The sequence below is a fragment of the Ischnura elegans genome, chromosome 1 (assembly GCF_921293095.1).
Source record: "Ischnura elegans chromosome 1, ioIscEleg1.1, whole genome shotgun sequence".
NCBI lineage: Eukaryota > Metazoa > Arthropoda > Insecta > Odonata > Coenagrionidae > Ischnura > Ischnura elegans.
The window spans coordinates 80,807,994-80,823,244 of record NC_060246.1 but is presented as its reverse complement, the minus strand read 5'-3'; the positions used below and the strand labels follow the sequence as shown (position 1 = coordinate 80,823,244).

The window sequence follows — 15,251 nt, the reverse complement described above, 5'->3', positions numbered from 1 at the left end:
GATAGCCTGTAGATGAGGCCAGACACCAAAAGGTATAACCTACTCTAAACTGTTCCCCACGAATGAACATTTTAGCTGTGTGCCACCTGAAATATGGAACCATTTGTTAGGAAAATTCCAAACTGAATGGAATTTTGGTTAAGTCTATTGAGAAATAGTCCAACTTTCAAAAATGTATCACTTTGTGTAGTTGAGAATTATCGGAGAGCTGTTGATATTTATTTAATTCATCAAACAAAATCCTCGTCATAAATTGCCTCACAATTGCGACAGACATCTCCTCTTGGCTTGTCCAGTACAACTTAGTGCGTGGTAATACATGATACCCCAACAACATTACCATTCCAATTACTTTTTTATATCTGCCTCACTCTGAGTAAATGTATGGTTATTTATCTCCTCAGCGTAATTATTGAGTAGCTCAGAATTAATTCAATTAATTTTCCACTGAGAAATAAGTGACGGAGCTCAATTGGTGAGTGGCCTCCATACTGAGTAATAAGTGTTTCTATTCCCTTTTTCACACAGAAACTCGGAACACCTAAGGAGGTAGATTCTATTTTTTCACATTCAGATGAACCGCTGTTTGTTCTCTGCATCTTTTACCTGGGCGTGCGCGTTTACTGGACGATTTTTCTTTTGATACTGCTTGAGTAAAATATGATTTACCTTGCAGCACCTCCTGCAATATTCGAAATACTGAGAAGATGTAATCCCCATTGTAGTTCCAAAGTTAAGAAAATATTATAAATCGCCTCTCCTGTCAATTTATATTTTCCAGTTACCTTCTTGACGCTTCTTATAAAGTATACGTCTGAGGCGTAGAAATAACGAATAAAATTTTCTTCAATTTTAAATCTGAAGGAAACTCTGAATAAATTATTTAGCAAAAAGCCGAGCAAAAACTACTGCGGTATGATTGATATAATTACTAGATGAGAATTAAAGATGCATTTCAGAGGACAATTTCACTGATACGAACCCAACTGAAGCTAGATTATTAGCCTTACATCACCTAAGCGATAGAAGAAAAAATAGGTAACTCAGGATTGCACGGAGAAAATTACAATGAGTGAATAGAGGAACGCTCCTCTATTCACCTTCCATCACAATCCTGCTTCCACTAATAGGTTTCTCACCCCCTCATTCTACCATCTCTGAAAATAAATGCATCTGAAGCTGAATTTAATGTCTACGAAGTAATCCTTTAACTCAACGACATGGGAATGACATTGCCCTGTATCGGTTCCACGGGTGCGCGCAACAGTTTGACTCCACGAAGTACCAGAGTGTTCCATGTAAAATTCGTACCGATGGCCATATTGGAATTCAAGATACCAATCACCCTTTACTATGCAAACTCACAACCTGTGAGTGCCAAAAATGCATCTAAACTGCCTCAAAAAGACTATGTTGTTGATTAAAAGCCATATTGATGATTTTCGTTATGCTTTGAGACAAGCCCTCTGGTCTACCAGAGTATTCCCATCGTTGCGTAAACGCAACACTATTTCAACGACCATATTCATACCAGTAGCGATAAAAGCTCGTGACAAAAATAAACATGATGAATAAAGAAGCTTAGAACTAAGAGAAAACATTACCTCTAGCAAGATCGCCCAATAAATCTTTGCAAAAAAATATTTACAGTTTGTAGTACTTCAGCGCTTCGAAATAGGCAAATTTCGAAGTAAAATAAAAATTATTATTTTAATGAATATTTTTCCAAAAATAACTGAAAAAGATCGAATGGTATTTCAGGAATTCAGAAACCCTGAGAAAAAATTATCCTGAAGCAAAGGTTTTCTATAATAATTTCAATTCAATAATGTTGCGTTTACGCAACGCTGGGGATTAATGGGTTAATGTTGAGGATTTTTAGACAAATTCCCTCATTGCATCAAAGTGTTTTTCTTTTTCCCTTTGCTTTAATAGGGTAGTTTCCTTCATCAAAGAAAATGAAAGCCATTAATTGCGATTCTTCACCCACCATTAGTTTATTCGTAATATACAAATTATTATGTCTTAGAAATCCCAGTTGAGATGAATGTAAATGGTCAATTTTAACCTCATTTGAAAAAGGCCAGATTGGCGCTCATTCGATGCCACTCCACGTGATGTCACAGGGACCTAGATGCCATATGAGTTGTCAGGAATTTTACATCATCTGAGATTACCAATGCTTGCATAAGGCACAGAGCTCAGGGAAACATCTCTTAATAATCACCTATTAAAATTGCCTATGGTTGGAAAGTTTCCTTCGTTTGATGGGGTATTAATAATCCTTATTTAAGCCAAGTGCTACCTGCTAGCAGCCTTCATCGTTCATAGCCTCGCACCAAGGCAGCCTCACACAGCGGCAGACGGAACTAAAATGACATCATGCAGTCTTTTCCCAGCATTCATACTTAGCCGTCGTATTTTCGCGTGCTTGAAAATTTTCACTTTTCATTCAATCGCGAAAAATAGATATCATGAAAATGAAGTATGCATTACGGTCATTAGGACCAAATTGAACATCCATGAATGTGTTAATAATACTTTTTATTTGCATGTTTCATTTATTTTTTATTCAATAGTTTCCATCATGTGCAAAGAATGAATAAATTGTCTTTCGATCACTCTTTCAGAAGGTTGAATATGACGGGTGAGACAATTATCCTCTGGATCCATGTCTAGTTCTCAAGACATTTTTATAGATTTAGGCTGTCTTACATGAACACATTCCATTGCGATGGATGCAGTTACTTATTTTAAAATATGGAATGGAAAATTCACAATATGAGTACCCATGTCAATTGAGGTCAACCTGAAATACCGATTTCATTAAGTTCAAACTTTGCTCAGAATGAAAATTAAGTTAAATATTTCTCCAATTGTTAACCATCTGTATAATTACAGTTTTAGGTGCATTTATATTCTACTTTACAGGATCGGGTAAATGAAAGACTGCAAAGTAAAACACAGTCAAATAATATATTACTCAATACCCCAATGTTACAGTCATCCCATCCAGTTCTCCAGGAAACTGCTTGGATTTGCACCCATTCATTTTTAACCTCCTCATTCACATCCTGTAATTTTACCATTGATTTCACAAACAATTATCTCGGCGATTATTAACAACCATGACTTTCACCTATCCCCTATTTACACTTAAGGCGACATCAAATTATTCACTATAACCGTGCGTAAAACTGCCTCCCACTCTTAATGCAATTAATATTCATAAAACCTCAATACATATATATGTATAATCTCCTTGCAATAAGAACTTGAAGTGTAACTCCAATTCGAACAAAGAACTAACAGAGATCCCAGGGATAAGGTATTGCTGATGCCAAAGCATAGCAGAGGTGGACGTGAAAGGCACAGGACATGGGATCCCACTATGGCACACCAATAAATTTACTGCACGAGCTTGGACAATATCTGCTGAAAAGACAGTTGGCATTGAGAGAGCTTACCACCATCACTTTATATATTTATAAAATTGTAATCTTTATTGGAACAGGACTTTACCTCATTTCACATGGGGAGAGTAGAGTGGTTTACTCCACTTTACGAAAAAGGGCTCATTTGAATAACACTGGTGAACAAAACTGTAAGCAATGCAAGTCTCTCCACCTGCTGTTAAGGGACTGAAAGTGACATGGTAGGACTGAGAAGCTACATGCATAAATGGCAAACACTGATAAGGAATATGATTTTATGCTTTCCCAGCAAATAATGTAGATAAACTATACTCAGGATTCCCACTGGGTTAAATTACCCATATTAGCCAACGTTTTGAAGAAAAAAAATGAAACATGGTTTTTAGAATGTTTACATTGTATCAGATTATTCACACAGCTAACAGAAACATTTTTTAAAATAGTTTTTTACTTTATGCAGTTCTTCATGTTTTTTTAAGAAATGTTGGTTAGTATGGATACCTAATTTAACCTGGTGGGAATCCAGAGAGGAGTTTACCCACATTTACATGAAAGTTAATGCCACATCTTTTAAGCATATCATTAAAATTATGCTCACAAAAAAATTAATATTCTATGGCTTTCCAAATAATAAAAAAAGTGCCCAAACTGCTGTTCATTCTTTGGCCCAGGGTAAATTTCAAGTATGTATTGATCCCTGCTTGATACCTACCGTGGAACCCGCCAGAAGATTTGCTCTCAAGTAGAAGAGTTGAGGGAAATCATTTGATTGTTTTCTTTTACAGATATGTGGATGAAGGAAGTTTCCAGGAAGAGAGATGCATTATTGTCACTGGACAGGATGGAATCGCAAAAAGTGATGCATTCATACAAGCCCCGTACCACCACACCAAAAGCAAGCAATGGCATCACCAGCCTCCCTGGAAGCTTTAGAAGGCTCGAGGTAGATTGATTCGAATCATAGTTCGAGTTGTGGTTGACAAGTATCTTATTTATACCACCAAAACATTCGGATTCCAATGAAAATGCACAGTTGTGATTGTGAAATGTTGCAACTTATCAGAATTTATTTGTGCTGAGTGTAAAATGGTGATACTGGAGGATAAGCATGGACCTGACGGCTGAAGTGCTTCAAAAGAATGAATGGCACCACATTAACTCTCAAGCCAAATAATTACACAAGCCAGCTATATCTATATATTTTGCTGGTGTTAGATTCATAGTTAATCCGAAAACTTATACATAGGAAATACACTTCTCATCACCTTTCACCACAGGAATTGTACGAGCAACTCTTTTAAGCATATTGTTGGGCTAACGGCTATTTATTTATGAATTTCTAAGTGACCTGTGTAATTCCCACCTTTACCAGTAAGGTGAAGATGTTTACGAGCTAAATAATTTATACTTGGCCATACCAAAATGAGCCAATGCACATTGTTGAACCAAAATCATTCTGTGATTACTCCCTCTGAGTTACGAAAAATCATTTATTATATTAAGTATGATTTATGATTCGATAGTCTTCTGTGAATGGTACTTGATATATCTCAAGTAAGAATTTGAGGTCACCTGAGAATTATGTATGTATTTTCAAATGATGTTATTCCAGTTAAAATAAATGTTCTTCAAAATATTCCTAAAGAAACAATTTCTCAACATCACCTTTACAATGAACCCCAGGTCTCTCTTTGCAGTTCTTAAATATCACCTTCTAAATACACGACAGGTAATTATCTTTTCGTGACAATAGCATAGCTATGTCTTCATGTTTCTGAATGATGGAGATCTTACAGCCCCAGAAAAAATCCATAACACAGTTGTAGGCCCACAATTTGCACTACAGTATCAAGTATAAATTTCAACTGTATTCATTGATGGAAAAAATAGATGGAAGCATAAGAGGTTGAGTCCAAAACATTAATGTAAATAAAAATTCATATTCTTAGTCTAAATGACATATGATTGGCACTACAGAAAATATATTCAGGCAATTGAGGTTCAGCAACTATTCAGAGAGTTGTACCCTTTAACCAACAACTTACCTCTGAACTTTTAAATGCAATGAGTAAAATTTTAAGAGAAAACAACACAAATAAAATCTAATTAACATCTCCATAAAATGAATCTAAAGGATGGAGACTTTGAGGTAGTCAATTCCGAAAAAAGGAAATGCAAAAGACTGCCATCAACACAATATTTTTCAATACCTTATAGTTTCGCTTTACCAAGCATTGCTGAGACTAGCTATGTATATTGAAAGCAGCCTGAGAGGGGTAGCAGTGGCCATTCAGGGATCTGATGGAAGAAACCCTTAACCTTTTCACGCTGAATGTCTGGCTGACGAGCATTTTCATACTCAGGAGATCTAACGTATAGGCATAGTGATTTCTTCAATGTGAATGACCGGACATCTGCTATAGCTGACACGTGGGAAGGGAAGTGACCTCTGAGGAAGCAATTGTCGGATGCATTCAGGCTCGGCCTGAGACCCAGCTTAGTGAGACTTTAGGGCCACTCCTCGGCAATTAAGTCCGACCCTCCCACTGATTCACGATCATCCTCACTGCAGGAATCCGTTGTGAAATGGTTATATTGTCGATGGGTTTTGCAATGATGTATTTTGTTGTATTCTACAATTTTTTCGTACGTTGAAATGAATTCATTTTGTTCTGTGAGTAAGCAATTTAAAAACGAAATTTTAGTGATATACAGATTACGGACTTCTGGACTAAGTCTTAGTACCTTGTGTTTCCTAACTTTAATTTCATCAACGCTAGAAATCCATTTAAATTCCACAATGCTTAAAAAATTCTTAAAGAAGTGTAAATTATTGAAAATCACATGCAATACTTGGTTTACAATAACACTGGTAATGCAATAAGACCGTGGACTCTTGCTAAGATTCAATTCAAGGGTCTTGTCCAGTAGCCTAGTGGTCTAGTCTGGGCATCCCATCGATTAGGGTCCCGAGTCAGAAGGATGAGTATACCAGGGTAACTCCACCCCAACAACGAGCTCAGCACGGTGAGGATTAAAAAATTCTTATCCTAATCGTAAGATGGAAAAAGTTTCCCTCTCGTAGCCACCGGCAGGAAAGGGTTAATCTAGATGATGCATCGTTGACATTGGATCAGACGATTGAAAAAGATAACAGAACATCTATAACGGCTATAAAATTAGGGATCATGTCACAGGTATGAGAAATTTTGCAGAGTTGGTTTGCTGAAACAGGAGGATTTATGGTAGTGGCAATGCCAGCCACTCAACCGGAAACTCTTCACAAACACTCACTCAACTCTAAGGAAACTTAGCAGAGGTTATAAGGCTTCACTAACATTGCTTCAATTGAGATAATTCACTCACTCCTTGGGCTCAACTCCATGAGAAAATATTCAGCTCATATAGGTGGAGTGGAAGTGATGAACATAAGGTGTGGGGGGAGGGAAAGTTAACTGCAAATCCAATCACGTTCCAGCAAACCAACACAGTAATTTGTCTTGTACCTTGATCCCGACCATTACAGCCACGGAGAAGATTTCCTGTTTCATCATTGAGGTTGGAGAGCTCACTATACCTGTTCAACAAACAGCTAAGTCTTACTATAATTACTTCTTTCACTCATTAACATGTACATGTGTCATGCACATAAGAACATACATATTCATGAAAAAAGGGAGAATATAATAGGAGTAAATGTTAATAATATTCTAGCAGTCGAAGAATGTTAGTGGTCATTGCGATAAATATCTCCATTGTACGCTTGAATCAAGGTAGTAAGGAAGATAATGCAGACCAGAAAAATCTAGTGTGTAACCACATTAAAAACCCAACAGATAATGGTTATGAAAAGATTGAATGCCAGGTGGCATCAAGAACACTCTTCTGAGTATCGTCTATAACACCTCTTAAAAGATCAGAAAGAACTCAGCATTTATACATATAATGTATTTCATTCAAAATATTCATACAAAATCACATTACATTCCACAAAGTATTATATGTAAATTTTTAAAGCAAGTGGTTTAATAATAGCTCAGGCAACTAGAAGGTCAAGCAACTATTTGATCAGATCAAATTTTAATGGTCAATAAAATGGTGCACCATTTTCTTACTGAATTCCACAACTGATACTTTTTCTTTAAATAACATTAGACAAACAAACATTTGAAGTCAATGATAAAGATAGGAACATTTGTTGTCTCATTCACTTGCTATTATAGAGCAGGCAAAAATAAAAACTTCAGCATCACTTAAAATACCGCAAAGCCCCATTGGTTACAAGAGAAAATAATGGTAAACTATCTGCTGTGACGGCTTGCTATTGAGTGCAGCGAACTAACACCTTACACATCACCCACTGCAGTAACTTGATGTAACCAATGCTCACGACGTGGCTGGTATTTTAACCTGTCCGGCCTCTTTATCCCTAAAAACTATGATGGACAAATAAAAATATGGTTACAAATGCAAAAAACTTGTGAGCACTTTCTTTGCCTTTTGAGAATATCATCTGCAACAAAATTCACCAGTATGAATTTTTTGATTCACCCAATATCCTTAAATTATCTAAATGTCTATGAAACACCAGTCTTGTGATCAACTTGTACGTTGACAAAAGAGATAGCAAAATAGTTGTTCCTAATACAGAATAACCATCGGAATGCATCACCACCTTTAATGACTTAAAAAGAAATCAATGCAGATCACATCCCCCAAATCCAACCTCGTAGAGACGTTGATTGATGAACTTCTAGTTAATAGTGGTGCAGAAACAGCTTTTTCTTAACTCAATAGCACCTGCAACACTTAATAAAATTTCCGAACCACCCATCCACCACAGTTTCCCACCCTTTACGATTGCATACACAAAATCCCTATCACAGTGTATGCACATAGAAGCCCATTGCTCCACATTTTGATAATGAATCACAATTATAATTTGATCACTACAACATTGATGATCAGGTGGGCCTCCCACGTTATAGTGAATCAAATGGATTACAATCACAATATCATTGATATATAAGTTTACAACATTTTTACATGCCAATAAGGTCGACAGCTCTTCAATCCTCAGCAATGAAAAAATCACAGAACAAAGGTGAATCAATTGTGCACCTGAACAACTTCCAATATTAGGAGAGGCCACCTGGCACTTTTTGACATGGTTTCCATACAATGGGCAGTAAACAACAAAATAGAGATGATTGACTCAGAGTCATAAGTAGAGTCTCTTATTTACATTGGGGTCTAAGTACCTCTCCAAAAGTGAAATGCTTCGTGATGTGTTTCAAGACAGGAAGGTCTTCTTAACCTGGAGATCAATTAGCTTCCCTCCTCCAAATAATCACTTGTCACCTGGTCGAAAGCAATCCTTCGAGTGTCACCATCAAAACAGTGAGAAAATGTGTATCAATAATTAATGGCATGCGAGGATGGATATCTTAGATTCAGTCCAAAGTGCGCCTTCATATCCTACATCTTAGAGGCGGCAGCCTTGTCCATGATCCATATGAGCTTTCCATTACTGGGCTGTACACGGCTGGCTGGGAGCGTTTCTTCTCGATCCTTTAAAATCCTCTGAAAAGAAAAATTAATTATTAGCTCAAAGGAAAATTCAAATTCACATCAATAACTTCAGGTAGTACCAGATTAGCACAAGTACATAACTCGGATCCTAATGAACAGCAAGCAAGAACAACTGATATTAGCAATAATTTATTGTGTCAGAAATCTATTTTACAAAACTGAAATAGTGTACATAAAAGCAATATTGTAAAGGTTGCAAAGGAGAAAATTACAAATAGGATAATAAATGAACAGACACCATAAGGTGTATCTATAGCTTGTTGACTGGAAGGGAATTTGAGCCAGGGAGACAGGCCATATGCTAATTTATTATCCGGAATGCACACACAAAACAAAGAGAATTTTTGGCATTGTAAGGGATAAAAAAATTAAACATGAATAGAAAGCATAATCTCAAAATAATATTATTCAAAATATACATAATGGAAGTCTAGCAATCAACCACTATACATGGAATGACATAAGATGGGTAGTCCTTCACTCAGGCTCCATCTGTATTGTTTCACAATGATTAAATGGTGCCTAATTGTTGGCACCAGCAAGCAATCACCAACATCCCGATAATCAGCAATGAATAAACTAATCTTCATATATGACATTCTGTCACAGCATTTCATTGCAATATGTCATTCTACAGGAATATTCATAACATGAATAAGGTTAGAAAATGAACCAGCACTAAATGAACATTAACGTACCTTGACATATTGATTATGTAGGCTCAACTGAACTTGATTATAGGTTTCTGATCTTGTATCACATTCTTTGATGCTTAGTTTTAGATAGAACTCTCTTTAATTTGTGATATAAGTCTTTCAGACAGGTGGTAATAAATCATACTGCACATTGGCATTAGTATTTAAAGGAAAAGAACTTGTATGGAATTCTGACACTATCAGGGTTCCCACTCTAACTAAAATATAAAATTCACGGTTTTTTCCCGGTTTTCACGGTCTGAATGTTGTCAAATTCACGGTCTGTTGATACGCCATTTTAGGTAGAAATATTGATCACGTAACAATCATCGGCCGCACATTAACTACAAATTTAAAAAACGCGACAGATCCCGTGAGAGCAAACACAACAATGACAGTGCTATCTCACATGACGTCACCAAAGTGAAGAAGTGTCTGATTTTTCGCTAGGGTTAATGAACACTTTATCGGTTACCAGTCTTCCAATCACGGGTCAATGTGTCGTCATGGCACACGGACCAATACCTGACCGTTGAATACACGTGTGTAGATAAATGCGTGGACAGTGCGCGTGACTCGCGTGGCCTTGAAACATGATCGAAATATCGATTTTTCTTTTCTTCTGTCAATCGTGGTTCTACAACCAATTTGGAGAGATTTTTAAGGTTTCATGATGAAATTCACGGCTTTTTCCAGGTTTTTTCACGGTAGACTAAATTCACGGCTAATTCACGGTTTTCACAGTTAAGTGGGAACCCTGACTATACACTTGAATATTGAAAGGCAATAGGGTGGTTTCCTATTATTTTTTTTATTGCCTAAATCGAAAGATTATTACACCTGGAGTACGTATTTCACTCATTTAGATTTTTAAATTACGATATCTATTTTTCGCGATTAAATGAAAAGTGAAAATTTTCAAGCATGCGAAAACGCGACGTGTAAGTATGAATGCCGGGAAATCTCTCCGTGAGACTTATTTCTGGTTCCCGCTGCCTCCCTGTGAGGTGACCTTGAGGCGAGGCTTAGCGCTGATACGACGCAGGCTGCTAGCGGGTAGCTGAGTACCCTGCTGGCTGGTAGCGCTTGTCTTAAATAAGGATTATTAATACCTTATCAAATGAAGAAAACTTTCCCGACCTTAGCCAGTTTTAATAAGTGATTATTAAGACATGTTTCCCTGAGCTCTACGCCTCATGCATGCATTGGTAACCTCAGACGATGTATAACTCCTATCTTCTCGTATAGAAACTAGGTCCCTGTGACGTCACGTGGAGTGGCATCGCATGGGCACCAATCTGGCCCTTTTCAAATGAGGATAAAAATGGACCATTGGCATTCGTCTGAACCACTATTTCTAAAACGAAATAATTTGTATATTTTGAATACACTAATGGTGGGTAATGAATCGCAATCAATGCTTTTCGTTTTCTTTGATGAAGGAAACTACCCTATTCCTGCCATGTCTGGTATTTTCCCAGGGAACAATGGCAGTGAAGATATCCAGGGTTTCACACCAGGTAAGGTCCTCTATATCTGCCACCAACTTAATGACGTGCAACTCGCCCATCATCTTCAGGGATTCAAGAATCCAATTTTGGAAGACCTTACCCAGCATAAAACCAAGAAATCTTCACTGTCAGTATACATTTCCTGAGTGTGCACTCCCACATTTAGGGTTTTGAGTTACCTAAGAAAATAACCAGAAGAAGGGAGAACCCTTAGAGAAATTACGCATCATAGCAGAACTATGAATCAACTCCAAGTTTATATTTATAAACATTTGAACCTCAAAAAGGACATCACCGATCAGATATCTATTTGCACCAGCAGTGGTATTTGTTGCCCATTTTCATTTATCACTGTTTAGTTTTTACTTCATCATGTAGTCCATTTTGTTAATTAATTATGGACAATTCTGATTTGCTTCAAAACATGGATAAGTTTTTTGCATGATGATGACAATTTTCACGATTATCTTTAAATCTGGAACTGTGACTATCACTCCATGAGCCATTACTGCTATACATTAAGTAGAAGATAGTGCACTTAACATCATGTAGAGAGACAATAAATTATTGTGAAATTTAAAGACAGCAAGTCGCATCTAATGCTGACTGAGGTTTTAAAACTTAGCATTTGAAAAGTAGGGATGGCAAGTGAAACAGAACTGTTTTGTTTTGACCCGGAGGGAAACGAAAATACAGGGCCTAGGTTTAGTTTCGTTCCCGCACAAAATTAAAATCACCAAGGAGTTTAGTTTCGAACCCAGGACGAACTTTACTCCTAGGAATGAAACTAAATTAATGGAAACTCCACTGCTCATGGTTAAGTTTCAATCCCAGAAGGGGGATAAGAGGGAATATTTTCGACCCATTACGTTTGACAGACGTTTAGAGAGGTTAAAATATCAATCTTTAAAAGTGAATGGCCAGTTTGTGTTCACCGTTCTCCTTTTAGTGGTAAAAATATGAGTGCCCCATGTATCTAATGGCGATCGGCAGAACGTCTACTTCATTCAACCCAGTACCGGTTACAGAGAAAACTCAAGGGGAGGGGGGTGCAAAAGATATCTTGAGTTACCCTTACTTTTATAGTAATAAAAAATAATAAAGTCACATACAGAGCTTCAGAAATTTTTAATTAAAGTGATTATACACATATTCAAGACAATACTATCTTATGATATAAAAAAGTTACAATGTGGTTCTGCTATGTTTGGCAATACGGGTGGCCCTGTAAAGGGAGGGCATGCACCCCCTGTGCCCCCCATCTGTATCCACCAATGATTCAACCATACTTCCTACTCGGTGTGTGGGTCGAAACTTAACTGTTCGGAGTTGAAGCACGTGGTCCATTCAGTGCAAAACATTATCTAGATTTCGTCTCATCCCAGAGTATTAGTTTAGTTTCGACCAAAAGTAGTTTTGACTCAGATTTCATTTTGACCCTCAGTTTAAAAATTTAAATCCATTTTGCTTCGTTTAAACATTTTGTTCCTGGGAACGAAACTATTGAAATTTTACTGATTTTGGCTTTCGTTTAGTTTCTACTGCCGTCCCTGTTGAAAAGTTGAGTGGTTGGTGATCATTTAATTCCATGTGATTGAATCACTGCTCTTCCTCCAATGCGATACACACTTTCAAACCTACCTTAACCATCAAAATAAAAATAACAGTTGGGGAAAATAGGGCCTCAGAATTAAGGGTAACCTAATGATTCAGTGAAATGATGAATAGCAGAAAAATGGACAGAGGCATTCCAAATGCTTCATGCAATCCATCTCAATATGTTCTCCTAAAGATTACTTGAATTCTAGGCATGGCTTTCTCCAATAATTGTGAAAAAATTGTGTGTGAGTGTTTTTCAATCCAATTTACCCACTTCTCAGTTGCACAACTCAAAAAGGTGTTGAGCCACACTGGACATTAGTGAACATGCATCATTTTGATGCTTGAATTTTGATTTTCATACACGTAGACTTCGAATGAAATACTTCAATAGTTAGAGTCATATTATCAAAGAGGGTAAGCGAAATTAATCTAATTAATAGGTAGCCGTGCAACTTGCATACTGATTCTAAGATGATCAATGGGTATTCTTAGCTGGATCATTGGCAACAGCTTCACATGCTCAATGAGATTAAATAAAACGCCACTGAACTCGCAGTGTAATGAAAAAACCAATGAAATTTATATAAACCATAATAGTATTCATAGACTTGAAATCAGCAAATCTCGTCCAACAGTAAAGCTTAAGAAACCAAAAATGTCCTTACCTTCACCATATCTGCTTTGGCAGCACCTGCTACAGCGAAGACACAGCATTCTGCATTGTTAACAACAGGAAAAGTGAGAGTAATACGGCTAGGCGGAGGTTTAGGCGAATCGGTGACTGGAGCAACCCAAACAGACGTTTCATCCAAGAGACGATGATTGGGGAAAAGGGAACACGTATGTCCATCAGGCCCCATGCCTAACAGAAGCAAATGAAACCTTGGAAGGGAGTCGGGTGGAAACCAAACAGCCATCTTCTGGATGTAATCTTTTGCGGCCGCTTCAGCTAGAAGTATCCAAGCACAAAGTGAGGATTTCCAAAAACATTCGCCACGAACTTATCGCGGGCGAGGCATAAATATATTTTCACGAAAATAGAAATATCACCGTGGAAATGAGGAACTGAATGAATTAAGGAACAAAGGGTGGTACAAGTGCTTGAGAAACACACGGTCAGAGAGGAAGGCCCACCGTTAAATGACATCGTTTATCTGACAACAGGCATTCACCGTAGAACACAACAGTACAACTTAGAAAATACCACAGGTATTAATGCCAAAAGGGAAAAACCATTCTTCAATTTCAAAGCTGTACATTTCAATTTTCTAAACACATGACAAGCCAGCAACATGACACGTCAATTCTCCGGGGAATTCACAACAATTTACGAGTGTTAGCCCTTGCTTACCAGATAAATCAGGATCTATCTTAATGAACTGATCTTCAGTAAGTGGCACTGTTCCTATTAATTTGTTTTTGTATTCGCCATAAGTCGAATCGGCACTATCAGTAGGAACAACTCTTTCGTCACAGAAAAAAAGTCTCCATTTGGACCAGTCTGTGTCTATATTCGGAAGTCCCTCAGACAGAAACTTAACCAATGATCCACCTGTGGAGAAAATTGAAATCTTTATTGACAGCCAAAACTGAATTCATGCTGAATGCAAATGAACAAGAGAGGGGGGGGGGGGGAGGGGAAACGTCGGCTAATTGACTTAACCAGGAAAATTTCACCGGGAGGATACCGGAATGAACCGGAATCAATCACCTAAAGATTTGCAATTCCTACCAAGAACAGGCACAGAATGATATGAATACATGTAATTGGTTCGTGTATGACAAATATCAAGCATTACTGACACATAATTACCTGACAGACCAACTTTAAATACATCATCACGATCTATGGCAGCCTTGGACAGACTTTCTATGACCGTACACAGCTCGAGGATAACGTCAGCTTCTGATTTGACGATATTCACATCACTTGATGCCATTTCCATGCTATCACCTGGCAGGGTAAAAGAAGTTATATATACTGCTGATTCAGATGAAATCCTTAATTCAGAATACCGGGACACCGGCGATCACCTCCTACTTGCACCAAGTCACATACCATCCACACAAGTTGAGACTGGAAAATTTCGAGAGTTTCGATATATTGACGTGCTATCGAAGGACTAATCATGCCAGCGCTACTGTGGCTATTAATGGAACTACTCAATGTAAATATAACTTCCATGATATTGGACCGGGAAGTTTGAAAATGATATTTGGCATCAGCCACATTAAGCTGGCAGGATATTTATTTTTAGTTCGACAAGATAGAAAAGGTATGAATTGCTTATTATAATAAAAGCCACTATGAGATTTTTGAAGTTCCTCGGTAGATACTGGAACGAAAATGAAAACTAAAGATTCAACAAGAGAAAAGTTTAGGAACGAGAGTGGAAAAATTCCAATACACACCATTT

The 15,251-nt window shown here is 37.4% G+C and overlaps 2 protein-coding genes across 3 annotated transcripts in view; one reads left to right on the top strand and one right to left on the bottom strand.

The window, feature by feature from the left end:
• LOC124164210 (alpha-tocopherol transfer protein-like) overlaps window positions 1-5,070 on the top strand; it is a 43,357-nt gene extending 38,287 nt beyond the window's left edge. The window contains exon 8 of the mRNA XM_046541439.1: window positions 4,220-5,070. Coding sequence (XP_046397395.1) covers window positions 4,220-4,386 — 167 coding nt within the window. The 3' untranslated portion in view covers window positions 4,387-5,070. The remainder of the gene's footprint in view (window positions 1-4,219) is intronic.
• Window positions 5,071-7,361: 2,291 nt separating this feature from the next.
• On the bottom strand, window positions 7,362-14,919 carry LOC124164199 (6-phosphogluconolactonase). 2 transcript variants are annotated; one of them, XM_046541421.1, is made up of 5 exons: window positions 14,869-14,919; window positions 14,648-14,788; window positions 14,186-14,386; window positions 13,500-13,783; window positions 7,362-9,017 (listed from the first exon to the last, which is right to left on the bottom strand). In XM_046541421.1, the coding sequence occupies exons 1-5, from the start codon at window positions 14,894-14,896 to the stop codon at window positions 8,913-8,915; spliced, it is 759 nt and encodes a 252-aa protein (XP_046397377.1). In that variant the 5' UTR covers window positions 14,897-14,919; the 3' UTR covers window positions 7,362-8,912. The 2 variants fall into 2 exon arrangements, with proteins under 2 accessions (XP_046397377.1, XP_046397387.1); XM_046541431.1 differs by having other exon boundaries at window positions 14,894-14,916.
• Window positions 14,920-15,251: the final 332 nt, after the last annotated feature.

Excerpts from the sequence above, each read along its gene's own strand:
- LOC124164199 (XM_046541421.1), bottom strand. The coding sequence starts at position 14,896 with ATGGTATGTGACTTGGTGCAAGTAGGAG. Across the intron at positions 14,789-14,868 it reads TGACTTGGTGCAAGTAGGAG|GTGATAGCATGGAAATGGCA; the intron begins GTGATCGCCGGT and ends TTACCCTGCCAG. Across the intron at positions 14,387-14,647 it reads ATTTAAAGTTGGTCTGTCAG|GTGGATCATTGGTTAAGTTT; the intron begins GTAATTATGTGT and ends TTTTCTCCACAG.